This window comes from Ceratotherium simum, chromosome 33 (assembly GCF_057802395.1).
Source record: "Ceratotherium simum simum isolate JZ-2026a chromosome 33, ASM5780239v1, whole genome shotgun sequence".
Taxonomy (NCBI): Eukaryota; Metazoa; Chordata; class Mammalia; order Perissodactyla; family Rhinocerotidae; genus Ceratotherium; species Ceratotherium simum.
Window position 1 is genome coordinate 311977 of NC_141932.1, and position 27275 is coordinate 339251.

The following is a 27275-nucleotide window of genomic DNA, read 5'->3' on the forward strand; positions in this document are numbered from 1 at the left end:
CCATTTCCTCAGGGGTCTGGCTTTCCCTGGCACTGACAACTGAGACCTCCAGCAGAGACCCCATGCAAGATTTGGAGATGACCTGGAGATGACCTGAGAGGAGAGGGGCTCACACGGTTCACGAGGCCCCTCAGCACAGCCTGGGGCGTGACACCCCATCAAAAGTCATCCCACCAGCCGGAGCGAGGAGGACCTGACGGGCAGGCTCGGGATGGCGACAGCACTTGGGGTACCCTGTTGTTCTTTTCCCCCAAAAAAGAAGAGACTAAAAAAGAAAGAAGAGAGACAGAGAGATGAAGAGACCTAAGAAAAATATCAACCAATGCACTGTGTGGATCTTGTTTAGATCATGATCAGAACAAACCAAGGAGAAAACAAAACAAAGTCATGAGGCAACCTGTGAACACTAGATACTGGATGATATTTTGAGGCATTACTGTTATTTCTGTTTAGATGTGATAAAAGCAATAGTTTTACTTGAGATTTAATAAAATTAATAATTTTTCCTGCTTCATCACATTCCTGTGTGAAACGAGCATTTTTTTCTTTACTGCAATGCCCAGTGAGGAAGAACATGAACACGGCCTGGGGCCTCAGGCCCTGGCAGTTTCACCCACACCCGCTGCTGCCCCGGTGAGACACCAACACGGCCAAAAGGCAAATGACGGCTCAGAATTATTATGAAAATGGCTTTGTCCCATGGTCCAACCTAAGTCTTTCCTTTTAGAGATATATTCACAAGAACAGATGAAATGACATGATTTCTGGGACTGAGGTGAAAATAATCCTGTGGCAGGTAAGGGTACCAGTGAAAATATATTATCTGTGTTTTGCAATGTCCACAATAAAATGCTAAAATTTAGATTACTCAGAAAAATAAGTGGATTCTCTTCTTTTCACCAATTATGAATGCTGCAAAATGGTGAAAAAAAAAAACTGAAAAAACACGTCGTGCATAAACTAGCTAATGATGTCAATTGTTAAAATCAAACATACAGGATTGTTAGTACAGCCCTGATCAATCAATTTTCAAAGTTTGGAAAAAGTTGGCTGCAGTGCTCGGCATGGTTTCTCTACCTTGGCACATTCAGGGAGAGATAATTCTTTGTTGAGGGGGCTGTCGGGCATTATAGGATGTTTAGTAGCATCCCTGACCTCTACCCACTAGATGCCAGTGGTACCCTCCCTTTCCACCAGTCATGACAACCAGAAACGTCTCTAGACATCACCAAATGTCTCCTGGGGGCAGAGCCATCCCTGACTGAGAACCTCTGGTGTACAGCAACACTGGCTGTTCTAAGGCAATGGTTTTCCGCAGGAGCTGTGACACCCCCAGGGAATGCTGTGGGAATTCCTGGGGGCTTCTCTGTCATTTGATTTGGGCACGACTGTGGCTGACGTGTGGGCAGGAGCCAAGCGTGCTCTAATGACTGTGAGGTGCAGAAATGGCCCCTGTACGTATGTGTGAAACAACCTGTTCGTAATGTATGAACTGAGATCCTAAGTCAACTTCACATATTAACACAAATTAGGGCCGGCCCCATGGCTTGGCGGTTAAGTGCGCGCACTCCGCTGCTGGCGGCCAGGGTTCGGATCCCGGGAGCGCACCGACGCACCGCTTCTCCGGCCATGCTGAGGCCGTGTCCCACATACAGCAACTAGAAGGATGTGCAGCTATGACATACAACTATCTACTGGGGCTTTGGGGGGGAAAAAAATAAATAAATAAAATCTTAAAAAAAAAAAAAAAAATTAACACAAATTAATTCTTGCATGCTTAGAATTTTATACAGACTCTTCCAGAAATGCAACAGCATTTTGTTTTGTCCAAAACTTTGCAAGAGTTAGTCACCACTTTGGAAAATCACATCCTGTACAGGAAGGCCCCTCACAATATTTCCGTGGCCAACACTAGACCCCGTGTGTCAGATGGCAAGCAAGAGGCAATGCCCGGGATTTCTGGGTGTAACAACACACACAGTCCCTTGGAGAAATACTGCACCAACCCAGGACACTTGACTCTGTCATAAATTACTTTCCTTTTAATTATCTTTTACAAAACAGGGCTGTATACTGATTTTTTGACATTACACGTGTGTAGGCTACAGTACTTATGAATTCATTTCATGGTAATAGACGGAACAGACAAAATATCTGTGGTTAAAGGGGCACTGGGCTTGACAGACTTGAGAACCACCATCTCAGGTGTCATGAAGCACCATGTCCCTAGGACATCAGCGGTCACATTTGACACGTCTACCCATGTACCCCTTTCCGTGAATACAATATGTGGACTTACCACATTTTTGTACCTGTGGTTCAAAAGTCTTCTGTAGAGTTTCTCCCCTACGTGGATTCTCTGATGTCAAATAATACAGATGTGCCCACGGAAGGCTCTTCCACCCCGATAACGTGCACTGGGTTTTTCTCTTGCATGATTTCGTGGATGTCAAATAGGGCGAGCGCACGACTTGCAGGCTGTCCCGCCTTGGTCTCGCCCCCAGGGTTCTCGCCTGAGTGCACGTGCTGATGCTGATGCCGGCTGAGGTGCGAGCTCCGGCCAAAGGGCTGCTCACGACGCCGGCTCCGTCCACGGGGCTCCTCTCTGGTGTGAGTTATCTGGTGCCGGATGAGGTGGGAGCTCTGAATGAAACACTTCCCACACTGATTACACCTGAAGGGCCTGTCGCTCCGGGGAGCCCTCTGGCCTGGATTCAAAGGCGGATCGCAGCCCAGGGCTTCTGCCCACTCGTGCTTGGTTAGAGCTGGGGTCTGCTCAAAGATCAGCCTCTGGCGGCACTCGTAGGGCTTCTCCCCAGCGTGCTTCCGCTGATGCTGGGCCAGGGAGGAGCTGTGCCTGAAGCCCTTCCCACAGTGGTTACACTCATAGGGCCTCTCCTCAGTGTGAGTCCTCAGGTGCAGGAACAGGCAGGTGGTCCTCGAGAAGGATTTCCCACACACGCTGCAGGTATATGGCTTCTCCCCGGTGTGTGTCCGCTTGTGCCGGCCCAGGGAGGAGTTCTGGTTGAAGGCCCTCCCGCAGTCCTGACACTCGTAGGGCTTCTCTCCGGTGTGAATTCTCCGATGGACAGTGAGGTGTGTGCTATGGCAGAAAGACTTCCCACACTCGGCACACTTATAGGGCTTGTCTCCCGTGTGGATGCGCTCGTGCTGAACCAGGGAGGAGTTCTGGCTGAAGGCTTTCCCGCACTCTTTGCACATATAAGGTCTCTCTCCCGTGTGGATCCTCTTATGCACTGTGAGGTGTGCGTTATGGTTAAAGGACTTCCCGCAGTCCGTGCACTTGTAGGGCTTATCCTGTATCTGGCTACGCGCAAGTTCCAAAACAGGAACGGCCTGACTGGAAGCTCTGCTACAGTCGCTGCTGTCACACGGCTGTCCTCCTGAGGAGCCTGTCTGCTGACTGACTAAGCCTGACTTACACTCTGAGTCTGTAACCTGTGAGTCGTAAGTACAGAAACCTTCTCTCCTAGTTATCTCCAGGAATGGATTTAGGTCTGAACTCAGGACACCGTTTTCTCCAAGTCCGAGACTTTTGTAGCCTCCATCTTCAACTGGTGCTTCCTCGAGGCTAAATTCCAATTGCTTTGAATTCTCCTCAGGTGTCTTTACCTGGCCTTCACATTCCCCGTCTTCCCCTAGTGTGGCGGGACAGGGAACATCCCTCAGGAAGCCTTCCCTTTCCAAGACACCAGATGACTCCTCCTCAGGAAGGCCCTGTTCCTTGGGTGGCACTCGGCCTTCAGGTCCAGGCTCCCAGCCTGAAAGAAAACCCAAGAGCTCTGAGAGGTCCTCGGAAAAAACAGAGAGGCCTATGTCCTACCTACATGCCCTGCCTCCAGGCAAATCCCAATTCTGCTCTTATGTTGACACCAAGTGCCCCTTCTGCAAACACAGCTTCACTCATTCATTCTTTCAACAAAAATTTCTTAGGCATCTGCCATGGGTCCAGGTAAATCAGGGGCCGGCAAACTACAGCCCCCAAGCTACAAACGGTTTTTATGTTTTTAAAGGGCTGAAGAAATTAGAAGAATATGTGACAGAGACAGGCAGAATTCTAAAGTTGTCAATCAGGCAGTCACCTAGGTAGTGCTGTGAAGAGATTCTACACGTGACATGAAGGTCACTCACCAGCTGACCTTCAACCTTAAAATAGGGAGAGGATGCTGGATTATCAGGGTGGGCCCAGAGCAATTCTGAACCCTTAAAAGCAGCAGAAGGAGGCAGAAGGGAGAGGCTGGCAGTGCAGAGGGAAACGAGCAGCTTCTCTCGAGGCCGAGAACAGCCCTTGGCTGACAGTCTGCAAGGAAACAGGAACCTCAGTCCTACGACCACGTGGAACTGAATCCTGCCAACAGCCTGAGTGAGCTGCCTCGGATTCTTCCCGAGCCTCCCAATAAGCACCCCCAGCCCGGCTGACACCTTGACTTTGGCCTTGTGAGACCCGGAGCAGACAAAGCAGTGGGTCTGACTGACACAACTGTGAGATCATAAATGTGTGTTGTTTTAAGCAGCAGAGTTCTCGGTAATTTGTTACAGCAGTGACAGAAAACAAATACTGAGATTGCACGCGGCCCGCAAAGCCCAGGTGCTAGGACAAAGCAGTGACCCTGACAGACGGAAGCCCTGCCCTCAGGAGCCAGGGAGGGAGACAGTGAACAGAGCAAGGAAGGAGCAGACTTGGGGGGAGACAAGGAGCCCAGTTTAGAAACCCTAAGTTGGACAGGCCAGATTCCCAAGTGGAAGTGCCCGCATGTCTTCAGGAAACTGTGGGAGGACCAGCCCCAGTCCCGGAATCCTCCAGAACAAGAATGGCCCCTCAAGCAAGCACAGGCTCTCCCCTCCTTATGGTGCAGTGAAGTGAAGGTGTCTTAGTTTCCCATGGCTGCTGTAGCAACTTACCACAGGCTTAGCACCTAACAACGGCACCCACTTATTTTCTTACAGGTCTGCAAGCCAGAAGTCCTACAATCGAGGTGTCGGTAGGCTGCACTCCCGGAGGATCCAGGAGAGGATCGTTGCCTCGCCATTTCCAGCTTCTCGAGGTACCCGCATTCCTCAGCCCTTTCCTTCACCTCCAGAGCCAGCAGCCTAGCATCTTCAAGTCTGTCTCTGACATCACATCTCTATTCCTGCCTCCCTCACACAAGGACCGTTGATTACAATGGGCCGCCTGATAATCCAGCAGAACAGGTTCCGGGGATTAGGACGTGGACATCTTTGGGGGCCAGGCTTCCCTGCTCGCCCCTAGCCCTCGGAAGCCCCCTCACCTGCTGGAACTCTGTCCACAGCACACTCTACATATTCATTCACTCAGGATCCATCTCACCACACCAGTTATGTCCACAGCCAGCACCTAGAGCTGACAGGTAGCAGGTACTCAAAAATACAGGCTTCTGACAGAGGGAATGACCAGGAGCTGGGCTGGGGGAGAGGTGCTGGGGGAGCCAAGGCTGGCCGGGTGGCAGGCCCCTGCTCTCGCTCGCCTCTGGCCCCCAAACTGGACTTTCCACCCAGCACCCAGAGGGATCTTATAAAAACACAAGTCAGGGGGCCAGCCCGGTGGCACAAGTGGTTAAGTGTTCGCGCTCCGCTTCGGCGGCCTGGGGTTTGCAGGTTTGGATCCCGGGCGTGTACCGACGCACTGCTTGTCAAGCCATGCTGTGGCGGCGTCCCATATAAAGTAGAGGAAGATGGGCACGGATGTCAGCCCAGGGCCAGTCTTCCTCAGCCAAAAGAGGAGGATTAGCATCGGATGTTAGCTCAGGACTGATCTTCCTCACAAAAAAATAAAAAAATAAAAAAATAAAAATACACGAGTCAGTCCACACAAAAACTCGTGCAGGAATGTTCACAGCAGCACTATTAATAAGAGTCAAAAAGTGGAAACAACCCAAATGTCATCAACGGATGAACAGATAAATAAATGTGGTCTGTCCACACAACAGATGTTACTCAGCCATAGAAAGGAATGCAGTACTGATTTGAGCCTCAACATGACTGAATCTTGAAAACACTATACTCATGAAAGAAGCCACACATACAAGGCCACATAGTGTAAGATCCCACCTAAGTGGAATATCCAGAATATGCAAATCCACAGACCAAAACTGGATGAGCCGTTGCCAGAGGCTAGGAGGAACGGGTGACAGGCAGTGATCGCTTTGTGATATTGTCATGTAATTCGAAATATATATTTGGTCTTCATCCTGAGTTCCTAGCACACAGCACCTAAAACCCTTGGAATTTCCTTGGAAACGGGTGAGAAGAACGTCATTTGTGCTTCATAATAAGCCCCCATCAACCATGAGTTTATGCTAATGAGGTGACTCTTGGAGGTCCCTGGGTAGCTTCAGGATGGCAGCTGGTAGCCAGAGGAACCAACCATGTGATTAGGGGGTTGGAACTTTCAGCCCCACCCCTGACCTCTGGCTGTTCATTTGTATCCTTTAAAATATCATTTATAATAAATCAAGAAATTTGTTTCCCTGAGCTCTGTGAGCTGTCCTAACAAATTACTGAACCTGAGGAGGGGTTGTGGGAACCCCCAACTTATAGCCAGTTTGTCAGAAGCCTGGGGAGCCCTGATTGACTGATGTCTGAAGTGGGGTGGTCTTACGGGACTGAGTCCTCAAGCTGTGGGGTCTGTGCCAACCACAAGATAACTGTCAGAACTGGACTGAATCACTGGACACGCAGCTAGTATCTGGAGAGTTGGAGAATTGGTTGTCAGTGTGGAGAAAACCCACACATTCAGTGTCAGAAGTGTTCTGTGGGTAGAAACAAATCATAGTGCTGCTAATGGGTGACTTTTGGGGAGATGCAATGTTCTGGAACTAGACAGTGGTGATGGATAAGCAATCTGTGAATATACTCAAAACCACTGAATTGTACACTTTAAATGGATGAATTCGGGGCTGGCCCCATGGCGTAGCGGTTAGGTGAGTGTGCTCCGCTGCTGGCAGCCCAGGTTCAGATCCCGGGTGCACACTGATGCACCACTTGTCAGGCCATGCTGTGGCGGCGTCCCATATAAAGTAGAGGAAGACGGGCACGGATGTTAGCCCAGGGCCAATCTTCCTCAGCAAAAAAAATAGGAGGATTGGCAGATGTTAGCTCAGGGCTGATCTTCCTCACAAAAATAAATAAATAAATAAATGGGTGAATTCTATGGCCTGCTCAGACCAAAGGAGCCAGAAGGGGCTGGCCTGGCAGGAGTCAGCTCAGGACCCAGGGGTCCAGGCCAGCAGTGGGGGCTGGAAGCTGTCAGATGTGTGGGCGCTGTAGGCTCCACAGCCCCAGAGGAGACGGTCACCTGCAGTCCTGCATCTGCTGCAGACACACCGCCCACACCGGGGCAACGGGCCACCTCCATGGTGGAGGAACCTGTGATTCCCTGGTGATCAGAAAGCCCGGCAGCAGAAGGCGGGGCCGCAGGCGCTGCTGGTTGGGCATCCCGTGGCCATTAGCCCACTTCTCGAAAAATGTGCTCAGGGTACCAACGCCCCAGCCCTAGGGAAGGGACTGCGCCTGCATAAGCCAATATGACAATCCAGACCCCCTTTCCAGCCTCCCTAGCAGTTGGGGTGAGGGCAGGTGGATGCGACCCAGTCCTGACCAAGGAGACCTCAATGGACAACATCCGAAGTTCTGATAAAACAGGACAAATGTGACTGGCACCATTGTTCCCAATTCCCTCTCCCCCTGCCTGGAACACAGATGTGATGGTCAGAGCTGTGGCAGCCACACCATAATCCCAAGGAAAGGGCAGAAAAATCAGATCCTCAGCCCTGGCATCAGCGGAATGCTGAGCCAGCAGTGGCTGCCTCTGGGTTCCTGCTTTGTGAGAAAAATGACTCTCTCTGTTTGAGCTGCTCTACCACAGTTTTCAGGTATTTACAGCTGAACACAATCCTTATTGCTAAGAGAACAGAAGGGTGTGGGGAACCGATTTACAGAATGGGGCAGGCAAGAAGGAAATGGAGAAGATGAAGGGCAAGTTCACACATCAGAAATGGTCCTGTGGAAAGGGCCTGCTGAGAAGGCTGGTGAGAGAGGGAATATGAAAGGGAGGAAGGGGCAGGATTCTGACCCCTGGAGAAGAGGTGGACGGCCTCTGAGAAAGGGGAGCACACGTGAGGAGGCCATGGAGCACAGCGAGCACTCCAGGCAGGGGACTAGAGCACAGGGCCCAGACCCCCTGTGCAGGGAAGAGCTGACAGGGCGGCCCGAGGCTGCTGTCCTCAGAGGGCCAGCTTTCAAGGTTGGCCTTGGCTAGTTTGGGAACTTGGATTTCGGGAGAGTTCCCACCACCCTAACTTATAAGAGCAGCTCACTGCGCCCAAACTTTTTGGACCAACAATATAGTTTATGGCGAACATCTGCACTCTCCTGGGGGTCTGGAATCGTGGTCTGTGCCAGGCAGGGAGTGCCAACGTGACCAGCCTCCAATAAAAACCCCTGGCAGAGCCTCTAACAAGCTCCCCTGGTAGCCAGCATTTCTCCCGTGTTGTCAACAGCCACTGCTGGGGAGGACACAGCTCGTCTGGGGTGACTCTGCCAGGAGAGGACTTGGGAAGCTTGCGCCTGGCTTCCTCTGGACTTCGCCCCCATCTGCCTTTTCCCTCTGCTGACTCTCCTCTATCCTTTCGCTGTAATCTCTGGGTCGGCAGGTGGTCTCGGGGACCCCAACACACCACCCTTTCCAGGCAGCCTGTCTGCCGTCACTTCCTGGGCTGCCCCTATTGAGGGTCCTGCTCGGAGGGTCTCACCTGGACAGCAGCCCCGGGCAGTTCCTCTCTCCGCCACCCACAGCTCAGCCCCTTGCTCCAGCTGGGAGATGACGTCGGGTTTGGGAAGCTCAGGCCCTGGAAACAGGAAAGACACAGGATATGGGGTCTGCTCTGGGGAGAAAGAACCAGCCCGGCTCCAGCCCTAGACTCCTGACCACGGGGATGCAGAGACGCCTCCCAACAAGGTGAAGGCTCTGCACTGGGACAAGAACTCCCCTGCCTGCATGTCCCACAGGGAATGAGGACCCAAGGTCCCTAATACCCAGCCCAAGGTCAAGCCCTTACACCTCAGAGGCCCTATGACCCACGACCCACAAAGAATAAGTCACCACAGGAATCTGATCGTCAGCTCGGGAGGTGGGGCTTACCCACAGAGAGCAGGTGACCAAAGGTCTCCAGCATCACGTCCCGGTACAGGGTCCTCTGGGCAGGGCCCAGCTGCCCCCACTCCTCCTGGGTGAAGTCCACAGCCACGTCCCGGAAGGTCACCGGCTCCTGAAACATCACACACACTCTCGATCAGGTGAACCGTCCCCACCAGCACTCTGGGGAACAGGAGGAGGAGTGGGGAAGAAGACGGACAGGCTGGTGTCCTGAAAGAGTGCACGTTCTGAGTGAGGCGAGTCAGGTCTTACCCGGCACCTACTGGGCTGCTGCATGCAGGTGTGAGCTGTACCACGAGGGCACGTGACAGGATCCAGGCAAGATCCAAGCCAATCACAGCTGACCTACAACTGACCTCAGACAGGTGTGGGGGCCACAGGCCAGAGACCAGTCCAAACTGCTGACTCATAGATTTGTGGGCTAAAGAATGGTTACTGTTTTAAGTCATTATGTTTTGGGATAGTTTGTTACACAGCAACAGTTAACTGATACACTAACTAATCCTCTGATTCAAAGCAAGGCCCATCATCCTCCCTGAAAAGAGGGGTGTTCAGTTAAGAGTCAGAAACCCACCTGCCTCCAGGGACTGAGCAGGCTCACAAGCCACTGAAGCGGGCCAGCATAAGAGCCAACAAGGGCACTTAACCTGGGAGAGGCGGCACTGTAGGAGATGGGTAATATGTGCTCTGTCTGAAGTGGCAGCCGGGAATCAGAACCATCTGATCATGGGGAAACACAGGCCCCGTGTCATCAGAACTGCCAATCTCTGGTGAGAAGCTAAAAATTAGCTCATGTTTTTATGTGAAAACTTTCAATTTTTATAAGTTGATGCAATATATCTAAAATGTGTCCCACAAATGAAACCCTTCTCTGGGCTGGCTCTGGCCACGGTCGAAAGCTAGATATTTCAGGATCAGAGGTCTGGCTCTGCCACTTCTTTCTCAAGAAGCACAGGGCAGGTATCCACCTCTGCCTCCTTGTTTCCTTGTCTACAAAGAATCACTCCTTGGGAGCTGTGATGGGGATTAAGCGACTGTAAAACACTTCCTACAGGACATGTGAATAGCCACACTCAAAAGAGTAAAGTTGGTCCTGTACCTCAAACCACATATAAAAGTTAACTCAAAATGGATCAAAGGGGGCCGGCCCGGTGGCACAGTGGTTAAGCACACACACTCCACTGTGGTGGCCCGGGGTTTGCGGGTTCGGATCTCGGGCGCACACTGACGCCCTGCTTGGCAAGCCATGCTGTGGCAGCATCCCATATAAAGTGGAGGAAGATGGGCATGGATGTTAGTCCAGGGCCATTCTTCCTCAGCAAAAAAAAAAGAGGAGAATTGGCAGATGTTAGCACAAGCCTGATCTCACAAAAAAAAAAAAAAAAAAGAGAGAAAACATAGATAAATATTCATAACCTTAGATTTGGCAAAAGATTCTTAGCTATGACAGCAAAAGCACAAGCAACAAAAGAAAAAAATAAATAAATTGGACTTCATCAAAATTAAAAACTTTTGTGCTCCAAAGGACACTATCAAGAAAGTGAAAAGATAACCACATAATGGGAGATAATAATGGCAAATCACATATCTGATAAGAGACTTGTATCTAGAAGATACAAAGAACTCTTACAACTCAATAATAAAGACAACCCCACTAAAATGGGGAAAGGATCTAAACAGATATTTCTTCAAAGAAGATATAAAAGAAAATATACAAATAGTGAATAAGCACATGAAAAGATGTTCAACATCATTAGCCACCAGGGAAATGCAAATCAAAATCACATACTAAATACCTCAATTTTAAAAAGGTATTTTCTTTTAAGAAAAAACACAATTAAAAAATATTAAAGAAATTACAGTATAGTGGCATGTGACTCTGACAAAAACCATGCAGGAAACATGCAGAACCCTTTGGTTGGAAATAGAGGTCTCTACTCCCATCCCTGTATCCTCACCTCCCAATCAGAAGGTCCTCCAACCCTGACACCTGCTCCCTGTGCCTCCTGCCCCCACCCATCACCACCCACGGAGCACGGGTTGCCAGTGACAGCCTAGGCCCTGGGTCCACATGTACTGGTCCACCCAGGCCATGGGACCTCTCAGTGGCATCGCATGAGTCCTTCATGTCTCCTCCTGGAATTCCAGCAAGAGCCTACTCCTTGCTGCTCCACCTCAGACCAGACCCCTGCAGCCCTCCTCCTGCTCTGCACTGTGGGGGCCTGGAGGGATGGGCTATGACAGACCCCTCTCCTCCACACTCTCTCCCACAGTGGACTGGCACCCTAGCCTCAACCAGCATCCCAGTCACTGGGCCCCCCGTCCCCCTCCCAGTGCCTTAGCTCTCAGTATCGCTCCTACCCCCATCCCTCAGATGCCTGAATGGTTTTTCTCAAACCCATGCTATTACTGCTTAAAACACTTGAATGGCTCCTTCTCACCTTTGAATACAGGATGACCCCTTTCATCCTGGCTATGGTTGGCTGGATAATGGCCCCCAAAGATATCCGGATGCTAGTTCCTAGAACCTGTGAATGTTACCATAAATGGCAAAAAGGACTGTGTGGATGTGATTAAAGATTTTAAGATGGGGAGAGTACCCTGGATTATCCAGGTGGGCCCTAAGTGCAATCACAACTGTCCTTCTAAGGGGAAGGTAGAGTGAGATTTAACTACGAAGGCAGAAAGCAATGTGACTTTTTTTTTTTTTTTTTTAAGATTTTATTTACTTATTTTCCCCCCAAAGCCCCAGTAGATAGTTGTATGTCGTAGTTGCACATCCTTCTAGTTGCTGTATGTGGGACGCGGCCTCAGCATGGCCGGAGAAGCAGTGCGTGGGTGCGTATCCCGGACCGAACCTGGGCTGCCAGCAGCAGAGCGCACGCACTTAACCACTAAGCCACGGGGCCAGCCCATGAACCTTCTTCTCAACTAGGCCTTGACCTTTAGGCTTCCGCACCCATTTTTCCATCACCCAATTTTACCAAAAATCTGTCAAGTCAGTTTAGCCAGAATCCCCACCCTCCATACCTGATCATTCTTGATATCCTTTCTAAGCCCTCATCCCCCACAATCCTCCAGGTAATATCTTACACTTGGCCTGCTTCAGCTAGAATCCCATTAGGTCAGTTTAGCAAGAATTACCTGCCCCCCACACTATAAATCCCCACTTTTCCTTGTTGTATTTGGAATTGAGCCCAGTTTTATACTGAGGTCTCTTTGCCCCTTATTGCTGAATAAAATCTGCTTTTACTGCATCAACTACTGTTCAGCTCTGGTTTTCTTTGACACTGCTCACTCCCTGCCCCACCCCCATCCACAGCAAAAGCAAACTACAGTGTGGGTGCATTTCATGAAAATCTGCAATAACACACATCTGAAAACGTGCAAATCTAAGATTAACAATAGTTTAGCTTTGCGTACCAAATCTGAAATAACGCAACCCCCACCCCCCCCACCCCCGCAAACAACAAAAAAAGACAAGAAGTACATAATTTCAAAGATGCCGAGCTTCGCGAATGATGAATTATTTTTGGTTCCTGCCACGTGGAGACACCTCTGGAGAACACAGGCAGCGGCCACACTGTCTAGAGTTGCTGGAGCTTCCCAGATGGCCTTGCAAGCACTGACCGCCCTGGACTGCGGTTCCCACGGCCCCGCGTGGGGGGACCCGGGTAGTCGTTCCCGCCCCACTAACGCGGTGCATGGTGACCCGTCCTTACCTCCCGGGGTTGTGCCTCGCCCCCAGGCAAGGGGTCTTGCAGGGCGGGGCTCTCGGTGGGGGTCTGCCGACTCCGTACATTACGGTATCTCTACTCCATGACACTTGCTATCTCCGCGCCCAGCCGACGCTATGGTTACTATTGCCGTCATCACGGTGGTCGGCCTTTGGGGCGGGGGAGGGGCATTGCGGGAGCGGGGCCACCCTATCCTCGGGAACGACCCTAAGCCGCATCCGAGAACGGCGGGGGAGTGGAGGGGTGGGGCCGGTACCAGCGGAGCATGCGCACTCGGGGACCAGAGGGCCAGGGTTCGAATCCCGACTCCACCCCTCAGCATCCGGGCCAGTCGGCGCGCCCGGACTGCGCCTGTTTCCCCGTGTGTAAAGGGGTATAAGGTCCGTGCCCTGCTCACCGTGCGCTACGAGGGTTAAGGGTCACTATCTGCGGGAGACGCTTGGCCCGGGGCCCGCTGCCATCGTTGTTATTATTACTATTGTTACCTGAAGCCGTTCCGCCGGCAGCCCTGTAGCCATCGCCAATGCCGCCGCTCCCTCCTCGGGGTCCATCCTGGAAGAACAAGTCGAGGACAGGCGCCCGAGACGACCCTAAACCCGACAGCCTCCCCCACCACAAAACCCGCTGGACTCACCGCCTGCACAACAATGGCGGCCGCGCAGGAGACGCTGCGACTACAACTCCCAGAAGGCCGTGCGGCGTGCCGCAGCGCCCGGCCAATGGAAGCCTTCGTTCGTCGAGCCTTCGACCAATGGGAGCCTCCGCTCGCTTGTTCTTCAGCCAATGGAGGCGAGCTGGCTGTCGGCCAATGGGGGCGCTCAGGCCGCTGGCCCGGGCAAGGCGGTCCTGGCTGGGTGGGGCCGGACGCGACTGCGGCTGCGATGCTCCGTGGGCGGCGGGTAACCTGCGCTTCCGTCCCTGAAAAGGGCGCGCGGCGGGCTCCGAGGGGACCCGGATGGTAGGAGATCTTCTTCCCAGCCTCGCACTTGAGGGTCCGCGTCAGCACGATGCGGCGGCGCGTTGATGGCGGGCAGGCGGACAGCGTCCGGCAGCCTCTGCCCGCGCGTCCACCTCAGAATGCGGTCTGTCCACACTGGAGTGGGAGCCGCTGTCTCTGACCCCGCATCCACCTCAGAATGCGGTCTGTCCACACTGGAGTGGGAGCCGCTGTCTCTGGCCCCGCATCCACCTCAGAATGCGGTCTGTCTACACCGGAGTGGGGGCCGAGCCTCTGTCCCGGCATCCACTTCAGAATGCCGTGGGTCCGCGCTGGAGTGGGGGCCCGGGCTTGAAACCCCGGGGCCTGCGCCTCCCAGCTGGACATGCACAGGGGCAGGCCTGGGGCTTCCCTGTTTTACTCTGCCATTGCACCTAAAGCATATTTCTATGCACCAAAATTGCATGAACATTTAACATTCGTTAATGTATTAGATTTTGGAGGGCTAGTGACGGAAGGGGGCATGGAGGGTTTCCGAGAGCTGATCACGCTCTGTTTCTCAATTTGTGCTGTTCCCTTTGCAGTGTCTCATTTCTGTGGGTCTGTTAGAGGCCATTAAAAAGTTTATTTAAAGAGATGAAGGAGGAGCCGGCCCGGTGGCGTAGCGGTTGTGTGTGCGCGCTCCGCTTCGGCATCCCGTTGGCAGAATCGGATCCTGGGCGCGGACCTAAGCACCGCTGGTCAAGCCATGCTGTGGCGGTGTCCCATATAAAGTAGAGGAAATGGGCACGAATGTTAGCTCAGGGCCAATCTTCCTCAGCAAAAAAAAAAAAAAAAAAAAAAGGAAGGAAAAAGCAGATGTTCACCAGGATGCAGTTGAGCCATAACAAGTATTTGATCATTTACTGTGTGCTAGGAACAGGGCACACGGCAAGGGAGTGAACAGAGATACTCTCCTAACCAGCTCCCCGCCCCACGTATGGTGTAGAGGAGGAGACAGACGATAAATCACCAACGTGATAAAGGGGTGGACGACAGTCGTCACTGGTAGGGATGGAGCAGCTGGCTATGTCCACACTCTCCCATCCCTGCCCTCTCTTCTCTGCCTCTCTCTTCCTCCCCTACAGTCCAGCAACTGCTCTGCTCTCTGCTGGGCATGTCCTCTGTCACCCTGCGCAGGACCCTCCCCACAGAGTCAGCAGTACCAGGAGGAGCATATGTCAGGCGTGTTCACTCACCTGAGCAGGTGGCAGCAGCTGCTGTGGGAACCGTGGATCACCCAGCCTCCAGGAGACCAAATCTGGCCTCTACTGGGAGCCCAATGAAATTTCCAGGCAGTATTCCCTTCTTTGTGGGCAGAGAAGGTCCCGGGAGGGTATATTGCTTTCCCCTTAGCAGCAGTCCCCCAGAGGGTGGAGAAGGTCTGAGGTTGGGGTTGCGGGGTAGATCTATTATCTTCTCCTTAGGAGCAGCCTGTGTATTTATTCTGGATTCAGTCACTGGGCTCAACTTTCCTCCTGGTTCTAATGGTGCTGAATCTTCGATGCATGATGTTTCCCTATTGTTTTAATTTTTTCTTTCCTACTACTTGTAGTTTTGTTTTCTCCTTGATTGTATTATAGGGTTTTGTCTATTGCAGTAGTTCTCCAAGTGTGGTCCAGGGAAACCATAGGGGTTCCTGAGATTGTCTCTGAGTCAGTGAGTTCCAGACCACTTTTTTTTCCCACTCCCATTTTCTCACAAATGTACAGTAGAGTTTTCTGGTTGAGTAATATTGCAATAGATTGAAGGTGTTAAAGATAAACAAAGCTGGATATTAGTTAAAGTGGTGAAAACAGATTTTATTCAGTAACTGCTGACAGTAAGGAAAAGAGCTGAGCTCCATTTGAGTTTGTGCAGAGGTAACTGGGCATTTTAAAGTGAGAATGAGGGAATCGGAAGCAGGAGAGAGTGGGGGCTTGTGAAAAATTACAAAAGGTTGGTCAGTGTAAATATGATTAGGCCAGCTGTGTCTGCTAGCTGGCAATTATCAAAGTCAGGATTCTATTCTCCCACAGAGACTGGAGACAGAGCCCCTCTCCTTCCTGATGATTATGTTTCAAAGGAATGGCTTTCAGGTCCCTGAGAAAGACACTTCTGAGTTGTAGGAGACACATAGACATCTCAAAGGGACAGAGAAAGGATTCACAATTCTAAGCCCTGTTTAGTAAATGCTCTCAGAAAGGGAGGTCAGGGGCCTATTCTCAGGTGTTGGCTAGAACAGCAAATTCTCCTGGCAGCATTTCTCAAGCAGGCATTTTAATAGGAGGCTGGGGTCTTCCTAGGAACACAGCCTCATGCTTCTAGAAGGCATGCTAGAGTTTGGTCGTCTCTTAGTACAGAGGTTCGGACTGAGTTCTTATGTGCTGAGAGTTCTACAATTCTCAAAGGCACAAGGAGCTATGGAAATCCAGCTGCCCTCAGTCAAGCCAGACATTAAAAAGATTTGAAAAAATATAATGCCACTAATCACCATTTTTTTTTTTTTTTTTGGAAAATGTAGTTACTTTCCATAAAGTAGGTTTTATTTATTTATTTATTTTTAAATTTTATTTATTTATTTATTTTCCCCCCAAAGCCCCAGTAGATAGTTGTATGTCATAGCTGCACATCCTTCTAGTTGCTGTATGTGGGACACGGCCTCAGCATGGCTGGAGAAGCGGTGTGTAGGTGCGCGCCCGGAATCCGAACCCGGGCCGCCAGCAGCGGAGCACGCGCACTTAACCGCTAAGCCACGGGGCCGGCCCCATAAAGTAGGTTTTAAAAAATAAAAGTTGTATTAGTTTCTCAGGGCTGCCGGAACAAAGTACCACCAACTAGGTGGCTTAAACAACAGAAATTTATTGTCTCACAGTTATGGAGGCTAGAAGTCCAAGATCAAGGTTTTGACAATGTTTGTTCCTTTTGAGGGCCGTGAAAGGGAGAGACTCTGCCCTATCCATCTTTCTTAGCTTCTGGTGGTTTGCTGGCAATCTTTGGTGTCCCTTGATTGTAGATCTCTGTCTTCATCTTCACATGACTTCTCCCTGTGTGCGTGTCTGTCTCCAAATTTCCCCTTTTTATAAGGACACCAGTCATATTGTAGCAGGGCTCACCTTAGTGACCTCTTCTTAACTTAATTACCTCTACAGAGACCCTACCTCAAAATAAGGTCATATTTTGAGGTATGGGTTTAGGACGTCAATATGTAAATTTCCAGGGGACACAATTCAACCCATAACATGTGCTAACATATAATGTACTTATTTTTATAAATTAAATTAATAAAATATTAATTTTTTTGTTTTAATTGCTAATATGGCAAATATTCACAGATAGGACCTACATAAACAAAAACTGTTTGGGATCCTCAATGATTTTTAAGACTGAAGGGGTCTTGAGACTAAAAAGCTTGAGACACACTTGTCTATAGTATAGGCTTTTTTTTAAAAGGAAGCTTTGATAATAATTTTGTATGTATTCCTATGGTTTTGACATGGAGTATTTTAATTTTTTTATCTAAACAAATTTAGATTATTATTTTCCTCTTTGACCAAATAGCTTTTGGATGACATTTTAAAATATCCAGATTTTAAATATCCCAGATTAAATATCATCTGGGAAGTAGATCTCTGGGATGGGAATCAGTGCAAGTTTCCTAAAGGAAAGGTCTCTTTTATGGATAAACATAAGAAATGTCTCTCCTCCATTTCATTTTGAATGCTGGTCACAAACCACAGTGGTATTAGCTGGATCTGTGACTTTGTCACCAAGAGAATTCACACATTTTCATATCACAGAACAGTATTGCAGATATCTTGAAATACCATGTGACTCATCACTACTCCAAAATTATGGTAATTACTAGGGTGACTACTAAATTACAGCATTTAATGCATTAGTAAAGGAGCTCTCATATTATTGTAATGGTTTCTTTTTAATTATTTTGATAACTGTATTTCAATATAATTGGCTTCCTTGGTAATCTTGTGCATTTTACGTCATGCGTTTACAAACACAATTCTGAGAAGGGGTCTGCAGGCTTCACCAGATTGTCGAAGGGTTGTATGGCACAAAAAGCATTAAGAGTCTCTGTGGGAGGCAGCCCTGATGGCCTAGTGATTGAAGTTTGGCACACTCTGCTTTGGCAGCCCCAGTTTGGTTCCTGGACGCAGAACCACACCACTTGTCTGTCAGTAGCCATGCTGTGGTGGTGGCTCATGTAGAAGTAGAAGGACTTCCAACTAGAATACATACAACTATGTACTGGGGCTTTTGGCAGGGAGAAAAAAAAAGAGAGGAAGATTGGCAACAGATGTTAGCTCAGGGTGACTCTTTCCCAGCAAAAAAAAAAAAAACAAAACAGGAAAAAGAAAACAAAAAAGAGTCTCTGTGGGATGCCCCTGGAGGACAGCTGTTCCTCTTTCCCTCTGGAACCTCTGTCCTAAGCTGAGAAATCAACTTCTTTTTTACTGTTGGAGCCATTTCACTTTGGGTCTATTTGTTATATAAGCATAGCCTACCTTGACTCAAAGCCAATAGGAAAACTGTGGAGAATTCCAACTCTACCTCTAAGCCACCTCAAATGGAGAAAATGGAGAATGTAGCATGTTCTGAGATAGACAGTAATGCTTGATGTCACACAATGTGGTCAGCCCAGTGGACAGGTGGGAGACCTCTTGCACACCTTCATCCAGTCTCAAGAGCTCACTCTGCTTTCATCTGCATCTTTCTTTTGAAAATCCCTTTAAAGCATCTTCACACTATTTCTCTATATGCTTAAAAATCCACTCTCTGAGGAGGGGGCGTGTGAGTGGAGGCCTGAAGGAGACCCTTCAGGGAGGGAGCCATGGAGATATTTAGGGAGACAGTGTCCCAGGCAGAGATCACAGCAAGTGCAAGCCTCAGATGCTCAAAGAACACACTTGCACAGCTCTCTTGTGAGACTTAAAAGAAATAAAGGCATATGCCATGGTTTTCCCTGACCTTGGATAACACTCTAAACTGGGCAGCTCCACCTTGATGCCCCTTGAGCACCTCAGTATAACCTGTCCAAAAGCACACATATTGTCCTTGCTTGCTCCTTCATGTCGCCTCAGCCTACTCAGTCGTCTGTATGTCTTGACATGAGTACAGCCATGTTTGGCCGCTCCATTGACCTACAGCCACCAGCACAAAAAAAAAATACAAAGCTGCTTTCTGTGTGGTGGGAACTGGCCTTTTCCCGGGAACTGGCCTTTCTCCCGCGGAGAGAGTTGCAAGTTGTAACATTTCAAGGCTCTTGGAGCGTCCTGGCCCGGAATGGACTGGCCATCTGTGCCGGGCTAGGACGATAACCAAAGAGAACAATGCACGTGCGCAACTACTGGGCTGGGACGTTAGCCAGGGGGCTCAGTGCACGTACGCCACTGATAACCATTTGTGCATGGGAACACTAAATGCTTGCTCTGCAAACTCTGTAATTGCTTACTCTGAAAATTACTGATGGTATAAAAACTGCTAGAAACTGAGCCTCAGAGAGAGTTCCACCTAGAGAGAGTTCCACCTGTGGAAGGGACACCTTGCCCAGGACGTGTGATCCTTGCCCAGCCGCGTCGATTGACAGAGCTCTCCCGGCAGTGGGGCGTGGATGTTGTGAGTAACTGATTTGATGTGAAGTAATTGATTTGATATGAAATAATTGATTTGATGTGTTCTCTTTTCGGTTAACCTGGTGTTTCTCTTTCTGGTTGATTTGTGTCATTTCTCTTCAGCCGATGTGGGTATTTTCCCTTTCCAGTCGGGCTGATGTTTTTCCCCTCTTAATATTTGACCTATTTGGATCTGTTTGCAGACTGTCACCTTTACTATCCTCTATATAATAAAATATACCTTCAGTCCATTTGTTTGGAGTGGAAAGTGTCTTTTACGTCTCCGATCTAATCCCCGAACCTCTCATAACATAATTGGCGCTGTGAGCAGGATTCGATTAAGGAGATGCCTTTCCTATTCAAACGAAAGGTAACTGAAGCCAAGGTGGAAGGGATTCCAGGATGGGAGGACCCTCCCTTTTGCACTCTGGCTGGGGAGTGGGCTCATAGGTCAGGGTTATGTGAAGCTTGGGATGCTCGTCTGCGACAATTTGAACCATTGGATGTGACCAAAGCTTTGCAGACGGTGGAAAGGAAAGAGAAAGATGATGTTTCTTTTTTGGCACGGCGAGGTTGGTGTTTGTTGACTGCTTATCGCCGGGCTATAGAAGATAGGAATAAGATACAGACAGAGAAGGCACTCTTGGAAACGGAATGTCGCCGGGCTGTAGAAGATAGGGATAAGATACAGACAGAGAAGGCACTCTTGGAAACGGAATGTCGCCGGGCTGTAGAAGATAGGGATAAGATACAGACAGAGAAGGCACTCTTGGAAACGGAATGTCGCCGGGCTGTAGAAGATAGGGATAAGATACAGACAGAGAAGGCACTCTTGGAAACGGAATGTCGCCGGGCTGTAGAAGATAGGGATAAGATACAGACAGAGAAGGCACTCTTGGAAAAAGAATATTCAGATTTACAGTTGCCTGAAGTCAAGGTGGAAGAAATTCCAGGATGGGAGGACCCTCCCTTTTGCACTCTGGCTGGGGAGTGGGCTCGTAGGTCAGGGCTATGTGAAGCTTGGGATGCTCGTCTGCGACGATTTGAACCTTTGGATGTGACCAAAGCTTTGCAGACGGTGGAAAGGAAAGCGAAAGATGATGTTTCCTTTTTGGCACGGCGGGGTTGGTGTTTGTTGACTGCTTATCGCCGGGCTATAGAAGATAGGGATAAGATACAAAAAGAGAAGGCACTCTCGGAAAAAGAAAATTTAGATTTGCAGTCTCGTTTGGCTATGATTCAATGTCAATATCTTGCACTGGGAGATCAGGCTCGTAACTACCAAGCTATAGCAGAAAAGGCTGCTGTAAGAGTTGCCAAATATAAATATAGAAAGAGGAGAGGAAAGGTAAATGAACGAAAAGTTCATATGGCCATAGCATCGGCCGGTCCTAAGTGGGACCCGGACACATGAGATGGTGATATCTGGGATGATGATTCTGAAACTGATTATGAGGAAGAGGAAAAACCGCCCAAACGCACAGAGGCACGTCCTCTTCGCCGGCGGCGGATGGAAATAGATGGTAATCATCCTGTAAGGAAAGATGTGATTGAGGATTTTAACCAGCAAGAAATTTCTGATATTTTAGCCCGGGCTACACAAAAGCCTGGAGAAGCCATCATAACCTGGCTTGTTCGCCTATATGATATGGGCGCTACAGGAATTAATCTAGATGCAGGAGATGCTTTTAAATTTGTAATTTTGTCCAATGATCCAGTAATACGGGGAGCTTTCAGAGACTGGAGCATGAATGCTCACCCCCCAAATGATCGTGGACAAGACACTGATGGTACCACTTTATTGGCTCTTGCAGTAAAAGGAGCTCAAGATAAATACCCCACGGATGATATGTGGCCAGACACTAATAGACCCTGGTATACTTTAAAAGATTGTGTCCAAAAGATGAGAGAAGAAACCATGAAACGGGCTGTGTTTCTGGGGTGTGGTGAAGCTTTAAATGAAATGACTTTAAGTGTCCAGGTGTGAAACAAGTTGATAAAAACTGCACCTCCGGCATACAAACAAATAATTACAACCCTTCTCATGAATGAAACTAAAAGCCCTATATCAACACTTGCAGATAAGATTATGCAGCTAGCAGACTTGGGAGACTGGCAGACAACTGAAAACTCTCCAAGAAGAGAAAAAAGAGAAACATTCTTTAAAAAAGATAAAATAACTCGAGGTGATATGTTTTTGGCCCTACTCCAGGCAGGAGTACCTAAAGACCAGATTGATGGAGTTGACACTAGAAAATTATAAAAACTATATAAAAAAAAAGGGCTGAATATAAAACAAGTGAACAGAAGGGACAGTATAGAGAATGCTTCCAACCCAGTGCCTACTGCACCTAGTGCACCACCTCCTCCCTTGGATCCTCTTCTTGCTGACTTATGTGATTGAGGGGAAGGCCAAACCTCTGTATCGATTAGTGCCACTATAAGAAAAGATATTAGACCACATGTACCAATTAAAATATTTTGGAAGAATAGATCTACAACTAGTGTGAAGGCACTTGTAGATACAGGGGCAGAGGCCACCCTTATCTATGGGAATCCAACTAAGTTTCAAGGTACATCAATTCTGATAACTGGATTGGGAGGAAAAGAAATCCAGGCAGTTACCACTAATCTTTCTATGCAAATTGGGCAACTACCCCGGCGCACATATCTAGTTATGATTGTACCAATACCAGAATATATAATTGGGATTGATATTCTAAAAAGATTGACATTAAATTTGGCTGATGGACAATACCAATTTGCTATTAGAGCTTTGTCTTTTCATATTAATGCTGTAATTGTGGGATGTTTGCATCATAAAGTAGAAATTCCACCTGCCACGCAAGTGATCAATCAAAGACAGTATCGCATCCCTGGAGGACAACAAAAAATATCTGAGACCATAGAAGATTATTTGGCTGTAAAAGTCCTTCGCAGAGTAACTACAGCCTGAAATAATCCTATCTGGCCTGTTAAAAAAGGTGATGGGACATGGAAAATGACTATAGATTACAGAGAGCTAAACAAAGTGACTCCGGCTATTCAAGCGGCCGTCCCTGATTTGATTACTCTCATAGAAAAAGTGCAATGTTATCCAGGCACTTGGTATACAGTCATAGACTTGGCTAATGCCTTTTTCACCATACCTATACCTAAAAGTGTCCAAGAACAGTTTGCTTTCACGTGGCTGGGACAACAATATACCTTTACTAGACTTCCTCAGGGATATGTGCATAGCCCCACTATCTGCCATCGACAGGTTGCTGAGACCTTGGCAAAGGTACCTGCTTCTGATGATGTCCAAATAGTACATTATATAGATGATATTATGATCCAAAGAAATGAAGAAAAAAAGGTACAACAACAGTTAAAAAAAGTAATAGACACACTTGAGGAGGATGGGTGGAAAACTAATCCAGCTAAAATTCAGGGCCCGAGTTCAAATGTTAAATTTTTGGGAGTACTTTAGAATAATAGAAAACAAAAAATTTTACCTAAAGCTAGACAAAAGATATTAGATTTTGCAGCACCTCGTAACAAAAAAGAAGCACAAAAATTTATTGGATTATTTGGATTTTGGAGGGCACATATTCCACATTTAAGTCGGCTCCTTGCACCTTTATATAAAGTTACCAGGAAAAAATATGAATTTGAATGGGGAATGGAACAAAAAGAAGCTTTTAAAGCAGCCAAGCATGCTATTCAGACTACTTTAGATCTATGGCCAATTAAACCGAGACCCATTGAGTTACAGGTAGATGTCATTGATCAGTATGCCAGCTGGAGTCTATGGCAAAAACAAGGTGCCCGACGTTATCCTCTGGGATTTTGGAGTCGCAAGCTTCCCTGTTCCAGTAAAAGATATAGTCCTTTTGAAAAACAGTTGTTAGCCTGCTACTGGGCTCTAATAGACTCAGAAAGCCTTACCCTGGGACATGAGGTAATTATGCGACCTCAAATACCCATCATGCAATGGATTCATAGCATGCCTGTTACTCATAAAATTGGACAAGCACAAAAATTTAATATTATCAAATGGAAATGATATATTCAAGACCGCGCCAAACCTGGCCCAAAGGGGTTGTCTCTATTGCATGAACAAGTGTCTCAATATAACAGTGAGCCAACTGTGTCACCTAAGACTGATATAACAGAATCTCCTGTTAAATGGGGTGTCTCATATGATCAATTGACTGAAGAACAACAAAACCATACGTGGTTTACAGATGGTTCTGCCAAAATGATATCAAGCTCACGGAAATGGAAAGCAGTTGCCTATAACCCATCCACCCAACAAACAATTGTCACCACCGGAGATAATATGAGTAGCCAATATGCTAAACTCTATGCGGTGTATCAGGCACTTCAACAAGAACAGGGGCAACAATGTCATATATATACTGATTCGTGGGCAGTGGCACAAGGTTTGGCAACGTAGATGCCACAATAAAAAAAACATGATTAGAAAATTAATGATAAAAAAATATGGGAAAAAAAATTATAGGAAGACATATGGTTATGGTGTCAAAATACAATTGTTACTATATTTCATGTTGATGCTCACAGTTCTTTAATTTCTGCAGAACGAAAGCATAATTCTCATGCTAATCAGCTGGTGCAGATTCGTGCAACGCACAACCCAGGCTTAGCACAATGGGTCCACAAAAAGAGTGGACACTTGAGAAAACAAGCGTCATACAGGTGGGCACAACAAAGGGGAATCCTTGTCACCCATGATGATATTGCCACTGCAGTACAACAGTGTCAGTTATGCCAACAGTTAAATAAACGGGGAGTTCCACACCCCTACCAAGGTCATATCCAAAAGAGATTATTTCCCGCCCATACCTGGCAAATAGATTTTATCGGACCATTGCCAAATTCTTGTAGATATACTTATGCCTGCACTGCTGTTGATACATATTCTGGTTATTTATTGGCTATACCAGCTAAAGTGGCCACCCAACAGAGTGCCATAAAATTATTAGATATAATCAAGTTGTATTATAAAACACCAAGGCAAATTCAGAGTGACAACGGTTCCCACTTTACAGGTAAGTTGATTCAAACCTATACCAAGAAAAATTATATAAAATAGATTTATCATATACCTTATTACCCCCAAGCTGCAGGCCTCATAGAACGAATGAATGGATTGCTTAAACAACAATTGAGGAAACTTGATCATGGCTCATTAAAGGGGTGGCACAACCATCTAAGTACTGCTCTAAATGTGTTAAATAACAGGCCATTAGGCCCTAATGAGACTCCTCTGTCAAGGTTGTTACCAGCAAAGATTACAAAAGTGGCAGCCGCCACCCATGAGCTTATGACCTTAACCTATTGGCCCCTGACTCAGTCTGCTAAACCGCCTTTTCGTGCCACGGCCGAAGCGGCTGGATTAGATTTATCTACTGTTCATTCTATTCAATTGCCCCCTAAGAAGCAGTCTATAGTCCCTACTGGGATAGGGGTACAATTTCCCAAAAATACCTTTGGTTTGTTAAAAAGACGCTCTGGACTGACAGCAAAAGGTATTGATGTACTAGGAGGAGTTATTGATCCAAATTATCAAGGAGAAATAAAATTTATATTATATAATGATAGTGACACAGTACTAACTGTAGAGTCTGGGGAATGAGTGGGACAATTATTGGTGCTTCCCCTCCTGACTCCAAATGTGTCACAAAGACAACCTCCAAATAAATTAACTAAAAGAAAAATGCAAAGATTTGGGTCTACAGATGGATGGAAACCTAGAGCAAAGGTGTGGGTGACACATCCACCCAATGCGGCTCCACGTGCCGCAAAAATAGTGGCCCAAGGGCCCACTGCAACGCTCATAATAATGTATCCAGAAAATAAACAATTATATCATGTTCCTAAAAATTCTGTTTCTTTGCGTGAATAGATATTCCTGCTGTGTTTGCTATGCTGTGCTGCACTTCCATGTCTGCTGCAGACCTACATGCCAACTAATGTCTCCATAAGACAACCTTTGACCCTGCACTGCTAGACCAACTGCTCTACACCAGTGAGACCTATAACCTGGACTATAAATGGCCAAAAAATTTGGTCTCAGAAACATCAGGCAATCTCTCAGTATAAGCCTATATCTGACCAGTCACAGAAAACTAGTTATAATTTCTCTATTACCCTGCCTTCTGCTACCCTCCGTGATGGGGGCTGGTCTAGACTTCTTCAAGCTAATTTGTTAGGCCTAAATGTTATCTTATCTAATGTTATCTTTGATGCTGTACATGATTTACAAGATCAAGTTAATAACATTTCATATTCTAAGGGGTTGTTTGATTGGTTACCTTGGGGTTTGGGTCCTTTATTGCGAGATAGTTTTATAATTATTATAGTCATTAGATTTTAGATTCTTAGATGTGCCTTATGTACTTGCGTACAAAGTTCATTGTCTGTGCATATAGTGTCTTATGGTTAATAGAGACGGCCACGGCCAAATATGTCTTGACATGAGTACAGCCATGTTTGGCCGCTCCATTGACCTACAGCCACCAGCACAAAAAAAAAATACAAAGCTGCTTTCTGTGTGGTGGGAACTGGCCTTTTCCCGGGAACTGGCCTTTCTCCCACGGAGAGAGTTGCAAGTTGTAACATTTCAAGGCTCTTGGAGCGTCCTGGCCCAGAATGGACTGGCCATCTGTGCCGGGCTAGGACGATAACCAAAGAGAACAATGCACGTGCACAACTACTGTGCTGGGACGTTAGCCAGGGGGCTCAGTGCACGTACGCCACTAATAACCATTTGTGCATGGGAACACTAAATGCTTGCTCTGCAAACTCTATAATTGCTTACTCTAAAAATTACTGATGGTATAAAAACTGCTAGAAACTGAGCCTCAGAGAGAGTTCCACCTAGAGAGAGTTCCACCTGTGGAAGGGACACCTTGCCCAGGACGTGTGATCCTTGCCCAGCCGCGTCGATTGACAGAGCTCTCCCGGCAGTGGGGCGTAGATGTTGTGAGTAACTGATTTGATATAAAGTAATTGATTTGATATGAAATAATTGATTTGATGCGTTCTCTTTTCGGTTAACCTGGTGTTTCTCTTTCTGGCTGATTTGTGTCATTTCTCTTCAGCCGATGTGGGTATTTTCCCTTTCCAGTCGGGCTGATGTTTTTCCCCTCTTAATATTTGACCTATTTAGATCTGTTTGCAGACTGTCACCTTTACTATCCTCTATATAATAAAATATACCTTCAGTCCATTTGTTTAGAATAGAAAGTGTCTTTTACGTCTCCGATCGAATCCCCAAACCTCTCATAACACTGTATCATAAGTTGAGTGTCACCCTAGATTCCTCTTTATTACTCCTGGTCACTGAGGCTCCGTGGTGGATTAAAGATGGCCCCAAATTCTTTGTCACTGTTCCCACTGAGAGGCGGAATTTATTTTCCCTCCCCTTGACTCTGGGCTGACCCTGACAGATTATCCAATAAAATGCGGCAGAAGTGATGATGTGACTTCTCAGGCTGTATCTTAAGAAGCTTTGCAGATTCTGCCTGTGTCTCCTGGAATGCTCATTCTAGGGAGATTCCCTCTTAGAATCCAGCCACCATGCTGGAAGGAGCCCAAGCCAGGTGAAGGGGTCCAATGTGAGCTCTCCAGTCAACAGTCCCAGCTGAGCTCGAAGCTGGCAGCCAGCATCAACTGCCAGTGTGCGAGTGTGCCATCTTGGATGCTGAGCCTTCAGATGCCTCCAGACCCGCTGCCTCTAACTGAAA

The 27275-nt window shown here is 47.7% G+C and overlaps 1 protein-coding gene and 1 long non-coding RNA gene across 5 annotated transcripts; one reads left to right on the top strand and one right to left on the bottom strand.

The window, feature by feature from the left end:
- Positions 1–1766: 1766 nt before the first annotated feature.
- ZNF8 (zinc finger protein 8) lies at positions 1767–13585 on the bottom strand. Of its 4 annotated transcripts, none has more exons than XM_087421990.1 (5): positions 13419–13585; positions 11638–11724; positions 9182–9308; positions 8793–8888; positions 1767–3782 (listed from the first exon to the last, which is right to left on the bottom strand). In XM_087421990.1, exons 1-5 carry the CDS (start codon positions 13482–13484, stop codon positions 2347–2349), a joined length of 1812 nt encoding a protein of 603 aa, XP_087278116.1. In that variant the 5' UTR covers positions 13485–13585; the 3' UTR covers positions 1767–2346. The 4 variants fall into 4 exon arrangements, with proteins under 4 accessions (XP_087278116.1, XP_087278118.1, XP_004439182.2 ...); XM_087421992.1 differs by lacking the exon at positions 13419–13585 and adding an exon at positions 12919–13411; XM_004439125.3 differs by lacking the exon at positions 11638–11724 and having other exon boundaries at positions 13419–13584.
- A 3012-nt stretch (positions 13586–16597) lies between these two features.
- LOC147912675 (uncharacterized) lies at positions 16598–26758 on the top strand. The gene is made up of 2 exons (XR_015549564.1): positions 16598–19522; positions 24105–26758. It is a non-coding gene; the product is annotated as an uncharacterized LOC147912675 (long non-coding RNA).
- The last annotated feature ends 517 nt before the right edge of the window (positions 26759–27275 follow it).